Source organism: Acinonyx jubatus, chromosome A1 (genome assembly GCF_027475565.1).
Source record: "Acinonyx jubatus isolate Ajub_Pintada_27869175 chromosome A1, VMU_Ajub_asm_v1.0, whole genome shotgun sequence".
NCBI lineage: Eukaryota > Metazoa > Chordata > Mammalia > Carnivora > Felidae > Acinonyx > Acinonyx jubatus.
The window spans coordinates 201728437-201751160 of NC_069380.1; the positions used below are offsets into that span (position 1 = coordinate 201728437).

Sequence of the window (22724 nt, forward strand, 5' to 3'; positions counted from 1 at the left end):
GGGCCTCAAGAGTTGCTTCCTCCCTGAAGGCTGCCTAGACTGCATATGTGCTTACTGCAAATGTGCTTACATTTCACTCTATCAAATTCCTTATTCAGGCTTGCAAACTCCTAGAGGATCTGTTCTCTGCCTACTTCAACTCAGTACCACACTCACCAAGATTTACAATGTTTCCATCTACCCTGTCTTCTCGGCTCCTCAAAATGTGCCAGGTTTATTCAGGCCTTAAAGCCTTTGGTCTATGCATCAGAACCCTTCCACACATTTCAGATGCTCTCTGCCTTGCCTTCAACTCCAGCCACAAGGGTGGCAACTGTCTCCATTCAGTCTTTGCCCAGGACCCCGGAGAATGTGATAACATCTCCCTTTGGATTCCCGCTATAGACCTTTCGCCTCAGCCTCACTGTGATGTGGGGTCCCCGCAGAACTCACATGGCACTAATTTCAACAGGCTGCAAGTGCAGAGGAGTTAAGTTCCCACGGCCACCCTTGACCAATGGTGGACCTTTGGCTGGCGGATAAATGTTTCCTCCTTTTCTCCCTTGGGCAGACAGTTCTGAGAAGCGTTTCAGAAGTTTCCTCAGAAGATGCTACAGAATCAGCCACCAGTTGGCCCATGGCCAATTTGCGGTGCATCCTTATGTGGCTTTCCTCTATTCAGTTTTACTCCTGTGCGTCTCCTGCGTCCTGGGTCATTTCCCAAATATGTGAGTTGCATGTAAGCTTTTGTCTCGGGCTTTTTTTTCTTTTCTCCTCTCTCTCTCTCTCTCTTTTTTTTTTTTTTTTTGTTAGAATCCAGGCTAAGACGATTGATACCCAGAATAGCCCTATAATGCAGACCCTCAGGGTAGGGGTTGAGGGCTGGTTTACTCACCAGTCATGGCAATCACCCCATTGCTGTTTGTAGTAGGCATACGACTCCCCCCGCATCCCCAAAGATGACCATGTCTAGAACTTGTGAATATGTTTACCTTACTTGGCAGAAGCAAATGTCATTAAGGACCTTGAGCTGGGGAGATTATGCTAGGTGGTCTGGATAGGCCCACGCTAACCATGCAGGCCCTTAAAAGCAGAGAACTTTTCTGGGCTGTGATCAGAGGGAGATGTGAGTTATAGAAAGATGGTCAGAGAGATGTAACATCGCTGACTTTGCAGATGGAGGACGGGGCCACAAACCAAGGAATGTGGACAAGGAATTTGACAATTCTTTATCAAAGTCCAAGCCTTGGTAAGAAGAGATTGGGATACTGGGGCCTGAGTTAGTAACCACAGTGTAGATGAACCTGAAAATGCTGAGAACAAGATTCTGCTTACATAGGACTGGCAGAAGCAGCTGTTCCCCCTTGTCTGGAGCCGCTGCCAAGGTCTCTGGTGAGGCAGATGCCTGCAAGCTGAGGCATGACCTCCTCGAGACCATCTTCCAATACCCTTATTATTCTCCAAACCCAGAACCAGGTCAGGCCTCAACAGCTGCCACACAGACTGAGGAGAGAAATACAGCGTCTGTGTGGGAAGAAGTAGCTTGGGCACAGGAGGAATTGCAGAATCAAGCTAATATGTATTATCAGGAACCAGGGCAAAATGTGTTCGAGTGGATCTTGAAGACATTGGGCCCGGGGTGGAGGTCGAGGGAAAAATAGCAGGTGGGATAAGGGAGAGCTAATCATCCTGGGAGCATTTACCCATGACTTGGAGAGGACACCATAACTGGTCCTAACATGCAGCCAGGATGGCTATAGAGGTTTGGACATGAGTGTGGCCTGCAGTAAATGAGGCAGAGATGGCACAGTGTTAAGGAAAAGGTAAGAAAGTTCCGGGAGGTACGAATATTAGAAAGGTTTCATTAAGTGAGACTGAAGAACCACCTACGTACATTCCCCAGGAGGACATTACCTTCACTTGAGGCAATAAAGAATGTTCTGGGAGGGGTGTACCAGCACTTATGTAAAGGTCAGTGATGGCTACACACTGCCAGCAGGCCTTGGCAGTGGGAAATGCTGCCAAGGAACCAGGCGTGCTATGATCAGCGGGGATGATGGGATTCTAGAATGACAGAGGCCATGTATTATCACTTAAATGTCAGAGGTGAGGTGGACATAATAGAATGGACAGTCTGGCTGGAGTGAAAATCAAGGAGCCTTTGTTTTGTGACAAAGGCTAATAGTTCACAGAGTTCTGAGTGACAGCTGGCTAGAGTGTTACCTGACTTGTATAACCAAAAAAAAAAAAAAGAAAAAGAAAACGAAAGAAAGAAAGAAAGAAAGAAAAAGAGGCAAGCTGGTGAGGAGAGGCTGATACAGCCTGTCACGAGAAAATCATGGTCCCAGAGCTAAGTTATAGACTCAGTGCACAGTGACTGGGAGGCCAGGTCTTGAGGAAAAGCCTGCTGGCACAAGTATATATGGTATACGTGCCCAGAATTTTTAAGGACTGTTGGCTAAAAAGTCCAAACTGAACTGGATAGCAGGAAATCCTAAACACTATTATGACCCTAAGTGCGGATGGGCGTCTTTAGAAACCAGGTGATGAGTGGAGTTCTGGCCAAAGTCTGTCTCCCAGTGGGTCCCACCTTGGGGTTCCTTCCCCAGTCTCCAACTATCTACTTGGGATCGATACTTTTAGACCACTGACCTGTGGAGGAAGAGCCACGTGGAAACCTCCAGGGCTGTACCCTCTCCCAGGCCATGTTTGTAAATCACGAGCAATCACACGAGGAAATGAAGCCATCAGTATTACCATCCAAACTCAGCTTCACTACTAAAAAAATTTAAAGGCACAAAGGTAATGGGCTCCATCAAAACCTCCTTTAACTTATCCATCAGACTTCTAAGAAGAGAGCAGGCAGATAAGAAAGGATGATGGCTGTTCTCTGTTGTCGCCCCCACGCAGGATGCGGCATCTTCACTGGCAGCCTCTGGCACTGATAGGCAGCTGTTACTTTGGAAAATGCATTCCTTTCAATTTGCATCAGAAAGGAGGATCAAAACAATGCGTGGGACGGGCAGCTGGTCTCATTTGCTCCAGGCAATTGTCAATCTCCGGCTCGAGGTCACAATATCATCTGAAGGACTTTAGCCTGACAGTGCGGAATATCACGCTAGCCCACTGTATTGTGACAGCGTCCTAGGTGGGTTTAGCATCAGAAAGTGGCAAGAACTCAGATGCCCTAGTGAGACTTATGTGTGCCAGAGCGTGGGTGATAAACACCCTGAAGAATCAGGGGCCTGTTACATTGACCAAGTATTCAGAGGCCCAATGACCTGGGGCAGGCCTACACATTCCAAGGTAAAGGACAATTTGTTGCATCTTTTACCCCTTAGTGCTGAGACAGAGGCACAGGGTTTAGTAGGACTCTCTGGGTTTTGGAAGTACATTACGTTTAGTACATTCTTCCAGTTCTACCTGTCATGGCTGCCCGTTTCCAGTAGATCTCTCTCTCTCTCTCTGTCTCACACACACACACACACACACACACACACACACGATCCAGTTTCAGGCTTTGCAGCAAACTGCATTGCCACCCTGGCTGTATTACATGACGGTGAGGGATACTGTGGGGGGTCCGGCAATCCCAGTGGAAGGCTACAGCACAGCCCTGTAGGGTCCTGGAGTGACACCACACTTTCTGCAAAAGAGAACTCCTTGGGCTCCTGGTGTGTTATGGGGCCCTAGGAGAGACTAAGCACCTGATTACGGGACGCAAAGAGACAAAGCAAACGGAGCCATCTCCTCATGCACTGGGTCACTATCAGATCCATGGAGTCATAAAAGCAGATGGCACAGCAGCGACCTTACTGGAATTGACATCTACTCAGGATACAGGTTTGCCTTTCCTGCCCGCAGCATACCCTCTAACACAATCATGCTATGACACAGAGAATATCTGATCCGTTTTCATGGTATCTCTCATGGCATTTCCTCAAAGACTTTCGTGGCAAAGGCAATGGGCACTTGACCATGGGATCTACTCATCTCACTATAAACCTCAACACCTGAAACAGCCAGCATAAATAGGACAATGTAGTGGTTCAGCCAAGGCACTGGCTCTATAGGACAGTATCCTGCAGGGTTGAGGTTGGATCCTGACAGTCTCCAGGACTGGGTACAAGCACTTTAACCATGGCTGATGGATATGTGTCCCCTGTTGTTAAAATACACAGACCGGGTGGGGTGCCTGGCTGGCTTGGTCAGTGGAGCATGGGACTCTTGATCTCAGGGTTGTAAGTTCAAGCCCCACATTGGGGGTAGAGATTACTTAAGAAAATCTTTATTAAAAAAAAAAAAACAAACTATAGGCCTGGGAATCAACAGGTAAAAGTAGGATTGCCTTCTCTCACATCAGTGATGTGAGAGTGATCCACTTGCAGAATTTGTACTTCTCTTTCCTACAACCCAGGTTCAGCTAGATTAGAGGTTTGGGTTCCCAGGGGCAGGGGGATGCTTTCACCAGGGGACCCAGTAAAGGTCCAGTGAACTGGAATCCATGACTATCGCATGGTCACTTTGAGGTCTCTGTGCCAGTTGACAAGCAAAGAGAGGAGCTATCATACTCGTGGAGATTATTCACCCTGATCATCACAAGGGGATAAAGAGGAGAATGTCTGGAACCCAGGAAGTTCACTGGAGCCTAACTTTGGGGCCTCATGACACCAGTGAACAGGCAACTGCAGCAACCACGGCCTGACAAGGGCAAGGCAACTCAAGGCTCAAGTCCTTTTTTTTTTTTTTTTTTTAAGATTTTTTAGAATCTTTACACTAAATGTAGGGCTCAAACTCACAACCCCAAGATCGAGAGTCACATGCTCCACCAACTTAGCCATCCAGGCACCCCTAGAGGCTCAAATCTTTGATGATAAAGATTTACACCATACTAGACCAATCTAGGCCAGCTGAAATGCTGGCCAAAGGTGAGGGACCTTTAGAATGGGTGACAGAGGAGGGAGGGATGAATCCAATCCTAGCCTCGGGACCAGCTGCGGTAGTGACTGTGGCTCCATAGTCTTCAAAGCGTGGTCCCTAATGGCATCGGCATCACCTAGGAACTTGTTAGAAACGCAGGTTCTTGGGCCCCTCCCCAGATGTGCTGAATCAAAACTCTGGGGGTGGGTTCTCAAGGTCTGTTTTAACAAAGCCTCCAGGAGATTCTGATGCACCGGACCTGAGAACCACTGTTGTAACTTGTCCTACTAATCCTCCTGCATGGAGTGCCAGCAGTGACTTGGATTTAACAGAGGGTGGGTCGGGGCAGAGCCTGGGGTGGTGTGTGTGCCAGGTAGCAGCTATGCGCCCATCAGATCCTTCCAGCCACGCTTCTCCCTCCAGCCACTGAGGCTGTGACTGTTTCCATGCAAGTTTGAACAACCTTACGCAGGTCGTACTTGATCGTATCTTGTCACCTGACCCTGGCCACCTCCGGGGCTTCTCTGACACTATGGCACGGGAAGCACCAGGAGCTCATCTGGCACTCACACATCATAATCTGCAAATGTTCTTCCAAAGCATGCTTCAGGGGTACTTACACACAGCAAATTCTGGGGATGCAGGGCAGGTGACACCATGGGACCACTCTTGACTAGTGGTGAACAGGAGGTGATGGGTAAATGTTTCTCCATTTGTGCCCTAGGCAGACACCTGAGATGTGTTCCATAAGGCTCCTCAGAGCGTCCTGCAGGACTGAGTGCCGACCACCCATAGCTCTGGCCAGTCTGTGTTGCCTTTTCCTGTTTCTCTCCCCTGCCCCTCTCTCCTCTCCAGGATCATTTCCCAAAGAAACTATTCTACATGGAGCCTCTGTCCTAGTCTTTGTTTGGGAGGAACCCAGTCTTGAACCCCTAGCTGCCTGGAATGCTCTCGGCCTGCTTTCCAAGGGTCACTGCTGCTTCCTATTCAGATCTCAGACTATCTACTCCAAGTATCCTCTCCTAACAGTCCCATCTAAGGTAGCAAACCTCTAATATCACATCACCCTATTTGCATTCTCTTTAAAGCATCTATCACTATCTGACATTTTTTCTGTAAAAAATGCCTTTGTCGGTGCCTTTGTCCGGCACTAGAATATCCTGCACAGGAGGGGAGGGGCCGGGCCCGTGTCATTCTTTGCTCTTTCCTCGGCACCTTAAACAGTTCCTGGCAGAAATATTTCTTGATTAAATAAATGAATGAATGCTAGAGTTGAAGAACAAGAAAGCCAATCTAGGCTTTTCTGGGGGGGAAATGCAGATCTTAAATTTAAATTTATTTAAAAATTACAAAAATGTCTCCACCCAAGTTGTCCATGAAAAAATTTAAAAGCAGCAACAATGCTCTTGGTTAATTATCAGCAGTTAACGCAATTTATAAAATTGAACAAAACTTAGATGTGTGTCTTATGCCTCTATAGACACGGGACCCTTTCTTCAGGTCCCTTTCTTTCGGGTCTGGTAGTATCATTATCGGGACACTTTCCAAAGCCTTTTTTCTTTGGACTCTATGTAAAATGATCCGATAGACCCCTGTAATGGAGCTTCGGGCATCTCTCCCTTGGTTGTTTCGAATGTGCTCTTCTGTAATACCCAAGTGTTCTAAAGTGCTTTTGACCTCGTTTTCTTCTTCCTTGAGGGTGCTGGTTTCGGACAAATGTTTGGGATCCAGTTGGAAAGGCTCCAGAGGGGTGGGGTACGGCACCCCTTGCATCCACTCATTGCTCATGATGGAATCGATGCCGTGCCTGTCGGTGGGTACGGGCTGAAGGACGCCCCGGATGAGGCGGAGGCAGGGCTCGGACACGTGCGGAGGCACGCTGTATGCGCCCTCCAGGATGCTCTTCTTCAGCTTGGCCACGGTCTCTGCCCGAAACGGCATGGTGCCGGTCACCATGAAGTACAGAAGCACCCCCAAGGCCCAGATGTCCACATAAATGCCGACATAATGCTCGTCTCGGAAAAGCTCGGGCGCCGCGTAGGGAGGCGACCCGCAGAAAGTGTTGAGCATGTCGCCTTTTTTACTTACTGTGCTGAATCCAAAATCACCCACCTTCACACAAGTATTACTGGTATAAAACACGTTTTCTGCTTTCAGGTCTCTATGAATAATTTGGTTCTCATGCTGTGGAAGAAGACACAGGGAAAAGCTATCATTTTCAAGGAATAATACTAACAGAAGCGAATGTGTCAGTTGCTCTGAAACAGTGAAGTGATAGATGACGGAGTAATAACCAGTTCAGCGGATGTCAACCTAACTCAGATTGCAAGCCTCAAGGGCCGCCCGGCCATGCCCTTTAGCCAACGTGACACCCACACATCCCCCAAACAGACCAAAGGTTCTGTTCTTCCGTGGGGCAACGGTTGGACTCTGTCTGACACTTGTGACTCAGGAATCAGTACCAGAAATGAAACTTAGATCTTTTGAAACTACATGCTCCAAAACACAACGAAACGGTAATCCTTCATGTTTGAGGCCATGAATGAGTTTTTCTGGCTGAGCAACTCTTGACTAGAGCCAACACCAACGAGACTTAGAGCCCTCCCCAACTTTTCAACCTTGCTCCTTTGTGGGGGCTCCTCTCCAGAATTCAGTAGAAGGAAAGAGGCTATATTCAGCAAGTTCTAGCAAGTCCCATTGTGGGTGGCGAGCATGTACCCCACCCCCACTCTTGTATTCTGGATCCATACAGAAAACCTTGAAGACCCCTGACCTACTTAGTCCCGAGGGCTCTTGGGATGGTTTAATGTGACTTTGCTGGGCTTCCTGGGGTAAGAATCTGGGCTTTGGAGCCTGATGGCTGGGTTAATTTTAGGTTCAATGATCCCAGCAGCGTAATATGAGTGTTTCCCTTCTTTGTAAAACGAGATACCGGGAGCCACCTCATGAGATTGTTGTGAGGGTGGCCAGTGGTACCGTATTTGCAGTGCTCAGCAAGGTCCCAGCCCAGAGTGGACATGCTCAGTGGAATCTGGATCTGTGTCCATGACTCACCACTGGACAGATGGGAGAAATGTCAGGGCATGGAGCTTCGGAGGCCTCAGTCTGAGTTCCCTCTGCTCTCCCACTCAATTTCTTTTCCAAATAGGATGTGAAAGACTCTTTGCCCATCTGCTCCATTGCTCAATGTGGGTCTGGCTTACTGCCTGGCCCTGGGACAGTTCACCACAGCATGGGGCCACTTAAATGACACCTGGTGGAACTGAAGATCTGAAGCACCCACCCCCATTATGGTTGGGCTTTTCTCTCTCACTCACTTCCTTTTCCTTCTCTTCTCCCTCCCAATGCCTATCTCGGGTCCCTGGGTCACTAATTTCCCTTAGTAATTTGTCCAGGAGGTCACTGATGACAGCCTTGCCTCCACAGCATCCAGTCAGAAGAATGAACTAGAAATAGCCTCTCGCCTCACATAGACCCCAGACGAGTGTCTCTTTTCTGCCAACTGTACTGAGACTGCACTAGGTAAAGAGGACAGCCCAGACTTCTGCACTAATGGAGCCGTAAAGATGGTGGTCAGGCCCACGTGTCAGGCTCCTCAGTGTGTGGGGGCAAAACAGCCAACAGTGGAGAGGGCACAGCAGAACCAGTTCTGGGAGGAACTAGGGGTGTGTGTGTGTGTGTGTGTGTGTGTTTTAGGAGTCCACATTTACCTAAAGAAATGATCAGAGGACTGAAGTAAGAATGACATAATAAATGCTACTCAGCTGAGCACAGAGGGAGCAAGAGCTGGAGGAATTCACCAAAGGCAAGAAGGGTCTGTATGAGCTGACGTGACATTGAAGAAAATTCCAGAGAGAGACAAAACTGAGCGGAATCATGAAGGGTGGAGAGGATTTGGAATGTGAGACGTGGTAAGAGGGGAGAGAGACACAGAGGCAGGGAGACAGGGCCCTGAAGCAGCGTGGAGCCAGCTGTCTGGCAGTGACAAGATGGGGGCAAAGAGTGTAATCTCGTCTAGACTCTCACAGAAGGGACTACTGTCTGCCTTTTGCAGGACCCAAAGCCTCTGGGGACGCTTGGAGAGTGGCCAACTGGAGCCCACGCTCCCACTGTGGGCCACGTGGGGGCAAGACTCCATCCCTCACACCCACTCACCATGTGCTTCACGGCAGACACAATCTGGGAGAAGATGAGCTTGCTTTCTGGCTCTGAGAGTTTCCCTTCAGTGCTGATTTTCCCAAAGAGTTCCCCACCCCCTGCATACTCCATCACCAAGTGGAGCTTGGATAGGGTCTCCACCACTTCATACAGACGGATGATGTTGGGATGGTGCAGTTTTTCCATGCTGGAAATTTCACGGGACAGTAGCCTTTGGGTTTTCTGGTCCAGCTTGGTCTTGTCCAGGATCTTAATGGCCACCTTTTCTGGAAAAAAAAAAAAAAAAAAAGAGACGATGTGCCCATGTTTACAGGTGCATAGATAGCTAGAAGTGTGAGGAACCCACAGGGGCCCCTTTGCTTTACTGGACACAGAGGTTAAATGGCTGTTCTCAAGCTCCTGGAGCTCATCAGTGGTGATGACAGACAGACGGGAGTTCCTTGAGCTCACGACAGTGCTCATTCCTGGGATCGGTGTGAGTTTTCCTCACACAGCTTTTGTGTGTTTTCCTGTCTTCTAGGACTTCCGGACTTCCAAGACTCCTGTCTTCCAAGGAAGTTTCAGTTTGATGATCTTTATCTAGTTGTCTGGGTAAAGTGTAAGCTTCTTTGCTTAGCCCAGAAAGCCCCTCCTCATCAGACCCAACCCCCCTCTTCTGCCTCATCCTGCATCGCTCCTGTCCACAGTCCCCCCAGCCCCACGCACAACGTTACACAACTGTTTGTTGTCCCCTGAAAAGGGACTGAACATCCATGCCTGGGACCTTTCCTCCATCTGGATCATTTCCTCTGCTTGGCTCGTCACTGCTTCCCTGTTCTGTACTCAGGTAACTCCTGATTACCCTTCAAGGCTAGCCTCAGAACCAGTCCCAGGATGTCAATTCTGTGTATTCTCCGTACGATAATCTCAGCACACCGGCCTATAGATGCTGATTCCTTGTCTGTCTCCCCCTCCTCCCTCTTCCCACGTGGCTACGTTTTATCTGACTTTGGCAGCACAAAGCACATGATGTAAGAGTACGGGCCACACAAAGGTCTGTGCAGAGGTCAGGGGGTGCACGAGACTGACTGGCAGGGTGACATGTGGCTGGCGGGAGGGTTCGCTGGTATGATGGCTCTGGACTGCAGTTTACTGTTATGTATTGAGAGCCTTAAGCATGGCTGCATGTTTTGAGCCAGCCATTTTGGTCGATTAACCTTCAAGAAATAATCTGACATGGGCACAAGACTCCCTATGTCAGAAGACTTTGGTGACATTGGGAACAGCACCCAGCAAGAGAGACAGCTAAAATGAAGTGTGGTCCATCCATCTCTATAATGGTACACCATGCAGCTGTCAAATTAATGATGCTGATTTTTATTAATTGACATGAGGTGATGTTCAATACAGAACAAGTGAGAAAAAAATACAAATACACATTTGCATAGAAAAAAGTCTGGCAAGTTATTCACCAAAAAGTTTAGAATACTTATTTTATTAATAGGGGGATCACGGGTGGTTTTCCGTTAATTTTTTTTAACTTATCTGTATTCTCTAATTTTCCTACAATTAATCAGACAATTAACATATATTGCATAATAAAAATGGTTAATGTTTGAACACAGTGAATCTACTCCAAAGTAAAACAATTCATTTTTTTTTTTTTTTTTGGTTCGAATTGGACCACATTTTGTATTAGGAAGAAAGAAGTTTCCAGGCAAGTAAATGGGAAAACAGGATTGCAGGGCCCCTGGAGACCCACAACTGCTTTGAAGAAGTTGGGCACAGTGGCTGTGGGCGCAAAAATAGATGCCGCTAGTTAAAAATAGGAGTGTTGTTTGTATATTAAAGTAGCTCCTCGGGGCTTCTGGAATGGAAAGGGGCAGGGTTCTCTGGTCTCTGAGGTCATGCTTGCTCTAGAGGAGGCAACACTAGGGAAGAAGGAGGCGAGTCACAACGGAGCAGAACCCTTGGGGTTTTGTGTCACCTCAGTGGGCAATCGGCCCCGGGGATGCACTGCCACTACCAGCCGTCCGGGCCTTCTGCCTCCCCCGTCATGTCTTTTCTACTGTTCCGTCCTTAGGAGTAAGATTCACTTCACCTGCTTACCAGAAGCAGAAACTCTTGGTCTTGGGTAGCCTGTTAGGTAGAGCTGCTATTTTAACAGCTGGAATGATGAGCCCCATCCTTTAACCTGGCAGATCGGCTGCAGAAGAGCCCCCACCGCCGCTCTTCCCTGATCCTGACCCTGAACCTGACCCAGACTCCTGTTAGGGTGCATATCCTCTTTGCTGCGTGGCAGGCAGAGGCACGTGGTCGCCCACATTGCGGGCACCCAAGAATCAGGTCGCGGTGAGGTCAGGCTGCTGTCACAAACCTCCTCTGAGCACAATTCGAGTCTTATTTTATTTTTTGTTTTCTTTTATTTCTTAAAGTTTATTTATTTATTTTAAGAGAGAGAGAGCAAGCAAGGGAGGGGCAGAGGGAGAGGGAGAGAGAGAGAATCCCAAAGCAGGCTCTGCATTAACAGCACAGAGTCCGACACATTCCCATGAACCATGAGATCATGACCTGAGCAGAAGTCAGGAGTTGACGTTTAACTGACTGAGTCACCCAGGTGCCCCATTTTTTAATTTTATTTTATATTTGAGTGGCTCTTGGCAAAGGCTGCCCTCCCAGGGCCTGGACCAGAATAAGGCAGGAGAGGAGCTGCGAGAGGGAGGCCTTTCTTTTTTATTATTATTATTTTTTTAACGTTTATTTATTATTGAGAGACAGACACAGAGCATGAGCAAGGGAGGGGCAGAGAGAGGGGGAGACACAGAACCCGAAGCAGGCTCCAGGCTCCGAGCTGTCAGCACAGAGCCTGACGCGGGGCTTGAACTCACAAACTGCGAGATCATGACCTGAGCCGAAGTCGGTCACTCAACCAACTGAGCCACCCAGGCGCCCCGAGAGAGGCCTTTCTTAAACTCTGTGCCCTGGATCCCCCCGGGCCTCACTCCTGTCCACCTGTTTCCTCTACTTGGTGTCGAATCAGATTATTGCCATGTCTCCTAACATAAATGTATGATCATAGAAAACATGAAAAAGGCTCCAGCATCCTGGATTGTCACTAAGTGAAAGAAACTGCTCTTCCAAGGAGAGCGAGGTCTCCAAATCCACTCTTTCAACAAGGGTTCCGTGAGCACGGACACAACGTGCCAGGCTGTGAGGAAGACACTGTCCCTTCAGCTCAGCAAGGGACAGAGACTTTTAAAAAGCCCATATTACAAGTGCAGCACGTGTGAGGAAGGGGTGTGGGTGGAGCATGGAAAGGCCTCCCTGGGAAAGGACATTTGAGCCGTGACCGAGAGGTGAGGAGGGAGGCCAGGCACGTGGCTGTGGGATCACATGTGTGCCAGGCCCGGGTGAGGGACAGAGGGACACCATGTATGCTCAAGGACTCGAGCGGGAGCCCACTGTGCTGGACACAGAGAATGAAGGGAGCCCAGTGGGGTACGCGGGATCAGAAAATCCGGAGCTTTGGAGGCTTTGCCTGTGGGACAGCGGGAAGACAGTCCACGGTTCTCGGGAGAGGGATAATCTGACTTCTGTGTCTGAATGAGTACTCGGGCTGCACTGAGGGAAATGGATAGAAGAATAGGCCTGGGAGCAGGTTGGCGGGTTGGGAGATCCCAGAGAGAGGACTCTCCTGATGCTGGCAGGAGGGAGAGAGACTGGACACACTTGAGTAACCCTCCCCTTTCTCCAAATCTGGTCAGGAGTCTGACACAGGTCCCATGTAGTGGGCAACACATTCCTTAAACTAGGACTTGCAGACTTGAATATCTCAAGAGGCCAGGGTGGCGATAGGGTGGCGAGCTTGCATAAAGCAACCGGGAACAGTGGGGACCACGGTGTCCTGAGGAGGACATGCCCCGGTGCAAACTCAACTCCAGACAGTTGTCGCTGTTTGCCACGGAGACTCGGTGTTGTCACATCTGATTTTTTTCAAGAGAAGCCAGACCTCTGAATTTTTATGCAAACGTTCCAATTGCTAAATGACAGCAACTAATTCACATTTTTAAACCTAAAGTGAACCAGGCAGAATATATCTGGAGGACCAAAGGGAAAAGGGGAGAAAATCGATATTAGAACACAGAGGGTGGTGTCAAAAATTTGCCACGAGAGGATCTAAGATCGTCTTTACAGACACAGAGCCAGGGGCTGGGAGAATAGGTATCAGGTCCTCCCTCTCGTTCCTTTGATCCCCTGCACGAGACCAAAGCCAACTGGAACCCAGAGAACTACGGAGACATAACACAGTCTGGGGCAGAGAGCAGAATGGGGGGCGGAGAGTGGATCTGGAGAGGCAGGTGGAAGATGCTGGGCACAGCAGGCTTGCAGGGTAAAGGTGCGGGAGGTGATGTGGGTGTAAAGCAAGAGGCTGTGCTTTCCCTGGAATCTGACTAAGTGTCAGCTAGAGGAAGGTAGTGCAGAGGCAGTGAGGGAAGGTTCTAGTGGTTGGGATGTATAGGAAAGAAGATCTTGAAGCAGGAAAGGCCCTGATACCTTGGGGTATTGGTCCACACACCTTTTGATTGGCTTTCTTTACCCATGAAATATTTTTGAGCACTACTCCGGTTTCACTCAGAGGAAAAGCCAGAGTCCTTCCTATGACATAATGACCCCACATGATCTGGTGGCTGCTGTCCCCTGGCCTCATCCCTCTGGCCGTTCCTGGACTACTACAGGAACTACAGTACTACACTCCCTCCTTAGGCTTGCTACCCTCTCTGCATGACTGCTTCCCCCCCCCCCCCACATCTGTGGGCAGCAACCTTATTTCTTTCAGATCAGTGATCACCCCCTCAGGAAGGCTGTCTCTGCCAACTTATCTCAAATAAATGTGGCCCTCTCTGTGTATATATATATATATATATATATATATATATATACACACACATATGTATATATGTGTGTGTATACACACACATATATACATATGTGTGTATATATATATAATATATGTGTACTAATATACACATTTTAAATGTATATATAATCATGAAAATTAAAAAGATATCGTGACAAATAAATATAAATGGAAATCCTTTTTTCCAAGTTTATTTATTTGTTTTGAGAGAGAGAGCACGGGGGAAGGGCAGAGAGAGAGAGAGGGAGAGAGAGAATCCCAAGCAGACTCTGAGCTGTCAACACAGAGCCCGGTGTGGAGCCTGAACCCACGAACTGAGAGGCCATGACCTGAGCCAAAATTAAGAGTGAGCCGCTGAACTGACTGAGCCACCCAGGTGCCCCCGGAAATTCTAATATTGCCTTCCCTTATCCAGTGATCATCTTGGGCATCCCCTAAGGAATGGGCACCTTACTTTGGAGGCCTCTCGGGGTCAGCAATGACTCCCAATTTGCTAAGACCAATTGTTATTTCTTAGGCTTTATCCCTTCTCCTTGAAACACCTTTATCACTTGGTTTCTATGGCATTTCTCTTCCCTCTTTCTTGTGGTTTTTTTTTTTCTTATTGAAGCTGACATACGATGGTATATTAGTTTCTGGTGTACCATATAGTGATTCAAATTCCGCACATAACGCTCACCTCGGTAAGTACTCCCCACCCGTCACCATGCAACGTTATTGCACTATTATTGACTATATCGCCTGTGCTGTGCTTTCCATCTCCGTGACTTATTTATTTTATAACTGGAAGCTTGTGCCTCTTAGTCCCCTTTGTCTATTTTACCCATCCTCCCCCCACCTTCCTTGCCTCCGGTAATCACCAGTTTATTCTCTATATTTAAGAGTCTGTTGGTTTTGTTTTTTAGATTCCACATATTAGTGAATGCACATGGTATGTGTCTTTTCTACTGCCTCTTCTACTTCTAAGCCTCTTTTGCTGTGTCCTTTTCATCTCGGTAGCCCCTGAGTGTTGGCTACCTGGAGGCACAGTCCTTGGACTCCCTCCCTACAACCATTTCCTTGGTGATTCCAGATGCAGAAGCATGTCTGCCTGCATGACCTCTCCACTTAGTTGTCTTAGTTTGGATTCTGCCTGAAGCAGAGTCCGAGGCAGGGATGCAGGTGCAAGTAGTTTATGAAGGAGATAACCCCAGGAAATACAGATAGGAGAATGAGGAAACGAGATGGGAAAGGAAAGATGGCCAGTAAATGATGTGTTACTAAGCAAGTTATCGGTCATCCTGCTGAGTTACTATGCCTCGATATCACAAGAAGAGCTGGCGTATTTATGATTCAACTACTGCCAGTAATTGGTTTTTGGCCACTCCTGGGGGATGTAAATTCCCCTCTCCTTCTGGCCTCCCATGCCTGCGGGAAGAGCAGGCTCCAGAACCCAGAGAAAGTCCAGAGGCAGAGAGATAGAGAGACTGGCATGTGAAGGTTAGGCTTGCATGCACCGAGGTGGTAAGGTGCCTGGAGGCGTGGGTGAGGCCCCGACATGTGTGCGTAATGGATGTGTAAAAGTACGTACGACACAGCATGTTCCGTACTCTGGGTCTCCTCCCCCCACCCCCAGACGTGCTCCTCCTACAGTCTCCCCAGTTTCAGTAAACGGAAACTCTATTCTTACACTTGTCAGGACCAAAACCTTTGAGGATTTGACTCTTCTCTTACACCCCACTTTGAATCTGTCAGCGGATCCCTACTAGGTACAGCCAGAATCCAGCCGCTTCTCAGCATTCCACTGCTAACTTCCTGCTCCAAGCCACCACTAATCTCTTGCCTGGATAACTGGCACAGACACCTCCCTGATCTCTCCTTTTCTGCCTTTGACCCCTCGCAGTCTATTTTCAACAGAGCAGCCAGGGTGATCCTATTAAAGCATAAGCCAGATCGTGTCACTTCTATGCTTGGCTCCAGTTTCACTCAGAGGAAAAGCCGGAGTCCTTCCTATGACATAATGACCCCACATGATCTGGTCACTGCTGTCCCATGGCCTCATCCCTCTGGCCGTTCCGGAGTACTACAGTCACACCCCCTCCTTAGGCTTGCTACCCCCTCCGCATGACCACTTCTCCCCCACATCTGTGGGCGGTGACCTTCTTTCAGGTCAGGGATCACCCCCTCAGTAAGGCTGTCCCTGCCAACGTATCTAAAATGTGGCCTTCTCTGTTCCCTATCCCCTTTGTTTGATTTTCTTTTTATCACTCACCACTATGTAACATAATGAATATTCTCCTGACTTATTTTTGTCTGTCTCTCCCCAGTAGAATGTAAGCTTCATAGCACCATACTGTTGTCTATTTTGTTCCCTGCTGTATTCCCAGTCCCTAGAAGAGTACCTGTTACACAGCAGGTGCTCAACAAATATTTGTGGAATGAATGCTCTGATCTAACCTCACAAGAACCCAGGGTGAGGAATATCATCACAGAGTAAACTCAATTTGGCACTTTGCTTTTTCATTGACTATTCTGTTCCATGCACCTTCCACGTTACTGTAGACTCTTCATTAATCCTGATTTTTAATGGCTGTGTAACCTTCTATCCAGTGTATATGCTCTCATTTACCTGGCAATTCTTATATCATTGGATCACGTAAGGGATTTCTAGTCCTTTGCATGATAAATAACACCCGCAATGAGCATTTTTTGGTTACAGTATTTCCAATATTGGACCTATTTAGGATGGATTCACCAAAGCCGCTTTAAACCGTTTTTAAAATAAGAAAACATTGGGGTGCCTGGGTGGCGCAGTCGGTTAAGCGTCTGACTTCAGCCAGGTCACGATCTCGCGCTCCGTGAGTTCGAACCCCGCATCAGGCTCTGGGCTGATGGCTCGGAGCCTGTTTCCGATTCTGTGTCTCCCTCTCTGTCTGCCCTTCCCCCATTCATGCTCTGTCTCTCTCTGTCCCAAAAATAAATAAAAAACGTTGAAAAAAAATTTTTTTTTTAAATAAAATAAGAAAACAAGCTTTCATTGCTGTTTTAATGAATGTGTTCAAGAGGAGGTATCATTTCTTTAAAATCCATGAGCCTTCTCTATGAAGCTTTACTCAATCTCTTCCCTGTCCCCACTGGGTTCTCATGAGGAGTTTTATACTAACTTAAGTTACCAAATATTCGTTGAATGTTTAGTTGAATGTTTACTATTTATAACCCATGTGGGGAAATTCTAAGGATCAAAATGATACAATGACACCAAGGAGCCTGTAACCAGAACACCCAAGATTTTCGCTACCCCCTGGATGTGTTAAGACCCAACTCTTTATTTCCCGTTCTTACTTTCCCTCAGGCTCCAGGGTGGCTGTTAGACGCCATGACCTTCATGTTCCCCCAAATCAGTGCTTCCAAATCTTCCCTCTCAAATCTGCTTCTTTTTCTATAGTCACTACCCACTTCTGAGTTGCTAAATAAATGGGACCCTGGGGATCACTTTCAATGCCTCTTCTCCCTTCCTGCTCTCACCCATGCAACTGACCACAGGGTTTTCCAATATTCTGAAATATTTCTCAAATGCATCTCCTTCTCTCCATCCTTCCTGTCACTTCTTTAGTTGAGAGGACATCATCGTTCATCTGGACTATTAGACTAATACTTTTTCTGACTTCCCTGACTCTTGTCATGCCCCAACTTCAATTTGCTTTCCTCACTGAAAGTTGATCATATTAATCACTTTGTATTAATTGCTTGCTTAAAGCTCTCCGGTGGCTCCCCAATACCTAAATGACAAAACCCAAATGCACAGGAAGACTCTCCATGATCTAGTCCCTGCCTGTGTCACCTTCTGCATCCCCCTTGCGGAATTCCTTTTAAATTTCCAAATACTCCCCTCACTAGCTCATACCTCCATGCGCTTCATAAACCTCTAGGCCTACTGCGAGCCCGTCCCGGTCAATGACCCTTTCCTGCTCCCCTTGAGCACAGCTGAACACACCCATTTACCTTACTCTGTGGCCACACCTTCCAGTCATATCCCATCTCCAGTACCTACTGTGAGTTCCTAATAGGCTACCACCATATTGTACTCGACTCTGTAAGGCCCAGAACAAAATATCGGTACGGGAGTGTTTATTATATTTTTAAAAAGGAAGGTGAGGGGGCATGAATAAACTGATGAATAAATAAATTGAGAGAAAAGAAGAAAGGGTTCTAGAAATATGAGACTAGAGCAACACACAGGAAGACCAGGGAAGAAGAGGTCAGGAGGGGCAGCAACAGAGAAAGGGACAGGCACCCGTGGCCTCATTTACTTTTGTTTGTGACAACAGATGGAACATAAAATATTCAGAGGCTGAGTGCATCATCTCTTTTGAGAAATTTCTAATCAGCTTAAAAGGGGACTCATAGCTCTGCCCTATCAGCTTGCAAGGCCCAAGGGAATCTAAGCTGTTAGCTATAAAAATAAACTCCAGCCAACAGGGGCCTCCACTGGAGCCTTCCTTCTAGAGATCCAAAACAGCTGGTGCCCTTTGAAAACGACTGTCCTAGGAGCTGCCCCCCCCCCCCCAGCACTGAAACTCTCTGCTTTCCTGGGAATCTCCTCCATTGTCTTGTCCAGGCTGTCCCCAGTGCCTAGAAAGCCTGATAACAATTCCAAGCCAGCTGGCTTTGATGGGGACCATACTTACACAATCACTGTCCACATTGTACAATCTGATGTGGCTGGGCAATGGGACAGCTGTTTGAAATTCCCAGCGAAGCTTTCTAAGCCACTTGCTGGTAAATCTCCTTCCTCTCTCAGAGGTAAAGATTTGGAAGGCACGTTGCTTCTCTCTTTCTTTTCCAGTCAGCTCAGGGTGGCCAAATGTCCCTCCTCCTTTCCTCAGGCCAGTTCTTCGGATCCCTGAGACTCCACTTCCCAGTACCGGAACCACCCTCCTCTTTCCTGAGCCTTCCCTGTCGTTGCATCTGGGGGCTCCCCCTGCTCCCCTGCCCAACCTCTCAGCTCCCTTCATTCTCACCTTCCTGCTCCTTCCTGACCGGGGGCCCACCGAAGGCAGAACCACCCAAGAGAGGCGGGGCGTGGAGCCAGGACGAGCCCGTTACAGGATGGGCCTACCAGTGAGGCCCAGGATTTCCTTTTCTGTCACTCAATTACCTGCCATTACGTTTTCTGTTGTTCAGACTTGCTTGTTGAACTGATTTTTCCACTCCCTGTGCTTTTGGCCTTCGTCCCCCTCTTTTGCACATATGTCCCATAGCCAGAGGGTGACACTGAACCTTTGACAACAGGGCTACTCAGTGGTGGGTCAGCACTGAGGAGAGCATGTCAGTGAGGCCACTGAGGCACCCAACTTGCACAGCAGAAAAATGCCGTGTTCTCTGAAACTCAAGGAACTAGAATTCAGTTAATTTTGTAATACAACAGACGAGAAGCCTTCGGCATTTGAGCAGGAAGTCACCGTGTAAATGCCAGTTGTTGCTGTCATGCGTCTTCTTCTGCCCTCCTTACTTAACAGCCTGTCTGCAGACTTAGACACTTGCTTGCTAAGGGCTTGCACTGATTTCTGTGCTTAGCTGCTTATCGGCTCTGGCGGATGTGTCCGTTGATTTGCTGTGCTCTCTACTCTCCCCTCTCAGAGACACTACTTTGGACCTCAGGCTCTGCTGAGAGAGCCGTGGGACCTGTGGCCCTAGAGGCTGCAGCTGACCCAATGCAGGCGTGCCCTTGAACTCAGTGGTGGCCTGTCATCGGTTGGTGGCTGAACAGTCACATTCTCTCTCCTCAAAATTTGAGCTGTCATAGAATGAAACTAGTGGTATGGAGATGGGTAATAAAGCTGGGACATCGTGTAGACGTGGAACTGGCAACAACCATTTGTGGCCGTGCATCTTCCAATAATCATGCAGAGAAAGCCACTCTGCAGGAGGAAGTATAGAGAGGCAAGACTTTCATCAAGGGAAGCAGAAATGAGCAACCACGAGCCCCAGAGAAAGAAGAGATGGAGAGTGTGATATCTTGAGACCCGGCTCTGCTTCCCTGCTGTGGGCCCACAGAATTCCCCTCGTACACACGAGCTAATCTGAGTAGGCTTCTGTTCCACGAACCCAGCTATGTGTGACTCGGCAGGCCTAAAGAACAGAGACTTTTTTGAAATCAGACTAATAATAGCATCTGATGAATGGTTAGTGTGGCTCTGTCTAGGCACATGGTAGATATTCAGTGTGTTAGATTTTAAAATTTTACTCATGAAGAAATTGAGGCGCAGGGGTGCCCTGGTGGCTCGGTCAGTTAAGTGTCCCACACGACTTCGGTTCAGGTCATGATCTCACGGTTTGTGAGACTGAGCCCCACATCGGGCTCTGCACTGACAGCAAGAAGCCTGCTTGGGATTCTCTCTCTCCCTCTCTCTCTGCCTCTCCCCGGCTCATGCTCCCTGCCCCCTCAAAATAAATAGGTAAACATTAAAAAAAATTGCACAGAATGATAAAGTAACTTGTTCTGGGTCACACAGAAGTAAAAAGAATAATAATCCCACCCAGGTCTCACTGATTCCAAAGCCAGTGTCTTTCCACAGTATTCACTCCATGCCCTTCTGCTACTTAATGACACGGCTCTCACTTAGGCACCGTCTGAACAGGGAGAAGGGCCGGCAGAAAGCAGGCTGCAGGAAGAACCTGTGTCACTTCTGGGACACGCGGGAGGGCTAGATGAGGTCCGTGTTTCCCAAAGTGGAGCCGGTAACACTCACGGGGCGCAAAATGATTTTTGTGCATGGAAACCTCCTTAAATGGCACTGATGCACAGCATAAAAACACTATTCCTGCTTCAGTTATTCTTGAATCCTCCTAATTAAGGCAAAGAGAAAGTCTCAGATCGGTTTTTGGAATGTTTTACTTTTTTGTTACTTGGCGGTTTTCCTTTAAAACCTTGTGGAAGTTCCTAAGAGACTAAATTTTAAAAGTTCTCACCATACACAAAAAAATCCTAACTACGTGAGGTGACAGATGTTTTAAATAACCTTACTGAGGTAATCATTTTTCAATATATACAGACATAATAAAATCACTGTGGTGCATATTTTAAACCTACCCAATGTTATATGTCAATTATGTCTCAATAAAGCTGGGCAAATACATAAATAATAAATCTTTTAAATTTGTTTGCATCATATCTGTTTTTGCCATTACCTTCTATTCATAGCAAGTGACGTTGGTTTTTCATTATTTAAATAACATTACATTTCCTTCCGAAGTAAGTTTAAGTAAAAAAATCGAGTTGCACCAATGATAGCTACCCTTTATTGAGTGGCTACTATGTGCCATATACTTTGTATACGTTTTTTCTAATTTTCCCAACAATTCTAAGGTAAGAATCATTATCTCTATTTTATGGCTGAGGCAACTAGGGACCAAAGAGTAAGTGCCTAGGAAGGGACTGAACCAGGACCTGAAACAAATTCATCTGATTCTGAATCCCTGTTCTTTCCATTGCCCCACGCTGCTTCCTCACCACTGGAATCTAACACCTGAACTCACACCCAGGAAAAAGCTCCAAGTTGGCCACATCTGGTAGCCTTTGCTCAGCCTTTGCCCCGTGGCCTTTCTGATGCGCTGGACATGCTCTCCTTTCTGAGTTCCTCCCCTGTTTTGCCTTTACCCAACTTCTCTTCTCCCCTTCCTGATCATGTCTTCTCTCCCAGTTTCTGGCCCCTCGTCTCCCTGTGTCCCCTTTGTCTCTCATTCTTGCTCCAGACCACTGAAAAGCAACACATGTCCCAATTAGATTCGAGTTACAGCACTAGACCTACTTTTGTGGATAAAGTCCGCACTGTCACTGTCTGCTGAAGTACTGTCATTTACCCAGGGAAGCAAGGTGAGTAGCCGAGATGTGAGGATGTGAACCCAGATGCTTGGGCTCTGAGCAAGACAGAAGGAGACCTGGAGCTCCAGTGACTTGGGACTATGTATGTGTGCACATGTGTGTATATGTGTTGGGGGGCGGGGGTGACTTTTATATAGGGGCCGAACATAGAGATGGAATTGAAGGTTGGAGCAGAAAAGAAAATAAGAGTCAACTCTAATATGAGAGAAGAGTGACACTGGAGATAGGGTAGCAGGCTGGGCCTATGGTGAGAACAGGTCAGTACAGTACTCTCAGGAACAGGATAGAGTCCACGGGGTTTAGGAAGTTGGTAAATTATATCAAGTCACAAATGTTATTTTCCTGCCTTACAACTCCCTTATGATAATCTCTAGGCTTCAGCTAAGTTACACGTGGCATGGGGGAGAGTCCACACTGGGCTGGGCCAACAAAGGGCTGCCGGGCTCTCTGTAGAGTTCTTCCTTGAAGCCAGAGTCGTGGGCACTGCTGGTCTGGGGTCCTGAGTGTCTGGATCCAAGGAAACATGGGTCTTTGCTAGACGGCAAGGAGCCAAGCAACAACGAGAACTAGCACAGAGTAGACTGAAGCAGAGAAGGTCCTGAGATCAAAAGCCTTTCCCCCAAAGGTAACAGAAGCAGCAGCCTCAGGTGTGGAGGGGAGACTGAACCCTGCTAGCTACTGGCAGTGGTGACCTGGGAGGCCTCCTGTGCCATTTGCATTGACACACAAACACAAACAGAAGTAATAAATAAGGACTTGGAATATGAGTTGCCTGGGAACCAAGCCCTACCCCACCCCACTTCTCCCTGGCCTGACTGGACACGGTCCCCTCAACGTTGAATGAGCTCATCCACACGGTACAGTGGGAGAGGTTTTAGAGTCAAAATCCTCTGAGATTGAACTGCC

At 47.8% G+C, this 22724-nt stretch overlaps 1 protein-coding gene across 2 annotated transcripts in view; it reads right to left on the bottom strand.

The window, feature by feature from the left end:
* Nucleotides 1–6214: 6214 nt before the first annotated feature.
* The window catches only part of NIM1K (NIM1 serine/threonine protein kinase), a 64871-nt gene continuing 48361 nt past the window's right edge, over nucleotides 6215–22724 (bottom strand). For both annotated transcript variants that reach the window (XM_027076210.2, XM_027076219.2), the window contains 2 exons: nucleotides 9055–9323; nucleotides 6215–7083 (listed from right to left, as the gene is read on the bottom strand). In XM_027076210.2, the coding sequence (XP_026932011.1) occupies nucleotides 6334–7083; nucleotides 9055–9323 (1019 nt within the window). In that variant the 3' untranslated portion in view covers nucleotides 6215–6333. The remainder of the gene's footprint in view (nucleotides 7084–9054; nucleotides 9324–22724) is intronic.